This window comes from Anopheles darlingi, chromosome 2 (genome assembly GCF_943734745.1).
Source record: "Anopheles darlingi chromosome 2, idAnoDarlMG_H_01, whole genome shotgun sequence".
Classification (NCBI taxonomy): domain Eukaryota; kingdom Metazoa; phylum Arthropoda; class Insecta; order Diptera; family Culicidae; genus Anopheles; species Anopheles darlingi.
Window position 1 is genome coordinate 2,295,001 of NC_064874.1, and position 2,500 is coordinate 2,297,500.

Sequence of the window (2,500 nt, forward strand, 5' to 3'; positions counted from 1 at the left end):
GCGCAGCGCCACTGTCGAGAGGCGAGAGGAGCTCGAGCTGCGCACTGCGGTGATGAAGGGAGTCGGGATTGTTTTGGGGAAGGATTGTAAGAGGTTTTGAGCAAACGTAAGTGGAAATTGTACTTTGCTTGCCTTTTGGATTTGACAAGATGTGGATTGTCTGATTGTTTGGTGAGAGAGAGAGAGATCCCATTTAGCGACGACTGTAGCCGACGATACTGCATTATTCATCCGCACGGAAGTAATCAATCAAAAAGCCTTCAACTGCACGGTGGATAAGACACGAGGGGTGGGGGCCCGTAGAAGGAAGGGATCATAATGCAAATGTTGAACAATAATTAAAACTGTCCCGATCCATCCAACGGGGTTGGTCGTGCATTTCAAAAGTGCAACGCCGTCGCGATTGTTGGGATGCACCGATCCGATCCGTTTGGTTTGTGCGATCGATCGATCGACCGACCGACGACGTTTCATTCCCCGGCTGTCACTGCAGATTAGCTCAAAGCAGCGTGAAGCAAAATAGTTATTGGAAGCGATGATAGGTTCGTTCGTTCGTTCGTTCGAGCAGACATCGGACGAGGACGTCGGGTTAGGAGAAGGGAAACGTTTGGTGGTACTCACTTATGGCCCAGCTCATGCGATATCGTGTGCGCCAGGGTGATGCCGTTGTCCTCGTTGACACTGCACGATTTATCCGGCCGACACATGCCTCCAACGTTGGCCACACCAAGCGTCCTGCGGACGAGCAATTCAGCCGAAAGGGTGGGGGGTGAATCGAGGAATAAACGGCAGAAGAAGTGAAGTACTTACGCGCATCCATGGTTGGAACAGATGTTTTTCCTCGTCACTAAAATGGCCACATCGTGATGGTGTGGATCTTCGTCCGGCTTGGGATTCAGGTTTCGCTGCCATCTATCGATCGAGTTGAGAAGAGCGAGATCGAAACGAAAGACTCAAAGGCATCAGCGACGAACCTACGAACCACCGTCACTGTCGAGTATACATACCGGCAAAAGTTCTCGAGTGTGTTGCCAGCCATGTGCGTGACGTTGAAGTCGGCATGCGAGTCTTCCTCCTCTAGAATGATGATTTTCACCACCGCCACCTGAATGGAGTTACCGATGGTTGGATCTTTGTACAGCGACGAAACCATATTCATGATCATCAGTAGATACTGCTGCAGATCGACATCCTGGTGGAACAGCACCATCGAATGGTCGGCCACAACAAGCGCCTCAACGTGGCGCGGTTTACTGATGGATCGCTTAATGCGGCGCCGGTGTCTCGGTGCCTGCTGCTTGTCCTGCGATTGTCTGGCAGCACGTGGTGCTTCGCTACCGTTGGAACTATACCGTTGTTGCAGGGTTGCATCGTCGGTATCGTGGAAGTGGTGGTTTCGCGCCTTCCTACCACCTTGCACCAGAACCTGCAATGGAAGCCTTAGGAAACTTCTTACGTATTCACAAACACCAAACCATCAAGCACCGGAGGGTAGCAGTTGCCCCGTGATTTGTGTCCCTTTAGTTTAATTAACCACTTTCCTTCGCAGTCCATCAACGGTTGTGTATGTGTGTGTCGGACTTTGGTAATGATAGTGGAATCCGTTTCCCGCGCGCTCGCTCGCTCGCTAATAAGCAACATATGATATTACCTTGCCTTGGTGTTGCCATTCTAGCCGTGTTTCCGTGAGCCGCCGAGGTTCTCTGGTGCCGCAATTACTCAGATGACGTTTCTTGCGCTTTCGTTTCCTCTTCTTGTTGGTTGCCGATTTCATGTTTTTCTGCTTGTGTCAGCGTCCCGTCAGTGGAGGAGAGTCAATCAGAGATGGGAATGGGGAAGGCAATTGATGAGGTTATATTAATCATTCATGCGCCGATGCAGCTATTGTTCGATCGCTACCTTGATTGGTGTTTCTTTGACATCGGCTCGCTTGAACAGCACGTGTGGATGCTCTCCGTTCGGTCCTGGTTGATGGTTTTTGGACGGTTCGATCCAGTACTCGGTCTGATTGGTTCGTAAAACACCGGCCTTGAATTGCAAAACGGGAACGGGGTTTTCAAACTCTCTTCGAAGTGTAGAACATTTTAACAAAAAAAGGTGCGACTGAAGACATATTTAACACAACGACTGCATTTTGTGTCAACACTTTGAGATGGTTTTTCCTAACGGCAACGAGGCTTTCCATGACTCACCACGCGGGCGTGACTTGGTCAGATTGATTGGATATCTCGCCAGATTCTAATCTCTGTCGCCACACTTCGCAGCGACGAAGGTGACGGTTTGTTGGTTGGTGCCGATCGATTCGCGTTTTAATTGGTCCCCCGCCCGAGAGGTTAATTGCTACATTTCGTCGTCTACCGCAAATTGAAGTCGTTCGTTCGTTCGTTCGTTTGTGTGCAAAACTCCGCACCTCATGCAGTGCAAAAACATGGCATCCAATATGTGTAGTGAATGCATCGAAAGCGCCACAGTGCTCCGGCCGCCACACCGCCGTGTTTAT

General features: G+C 50.3%; 1 protein-coding gene across 2 annotated transcripts in view; it reads right to left on the reverse strand.

Moving 5' to 3' along the window:
* Positions 1-2,500, reverse strand: part of LOC125959756 (A disintegrin and metalloproteinase with thrombospondin motifs 7) — a 17,575-nt gene that overhangs the window by 4,993 nt on the left and 10,082 nt on the right. For both annotated transcript variants that reach the window (XM_049692681.1, XM_049692680.1), the window contains exons 5-9: positions 1,900-2,028; positions 1,652-1,780; positions 1,008-1,426; positions 811-912; positions 622-735 (exon numbers count right to left, since the gene is read on the reverse strand). In XM_049692681.1, coding sequence (XP_049548638.1) covers positions 622-735; positions 811-912; positions 1,008-1,426; positions 1,652-1,780; positions 1,900-2,028 — 893 coding nt within the window. The remainder of the gene's footprint in view (positions 1-621; positions 736-810; positions 913-1,007; positions 1,427-1,651; positions 1,781-1,899; positions 2,029-2,500) is intronic.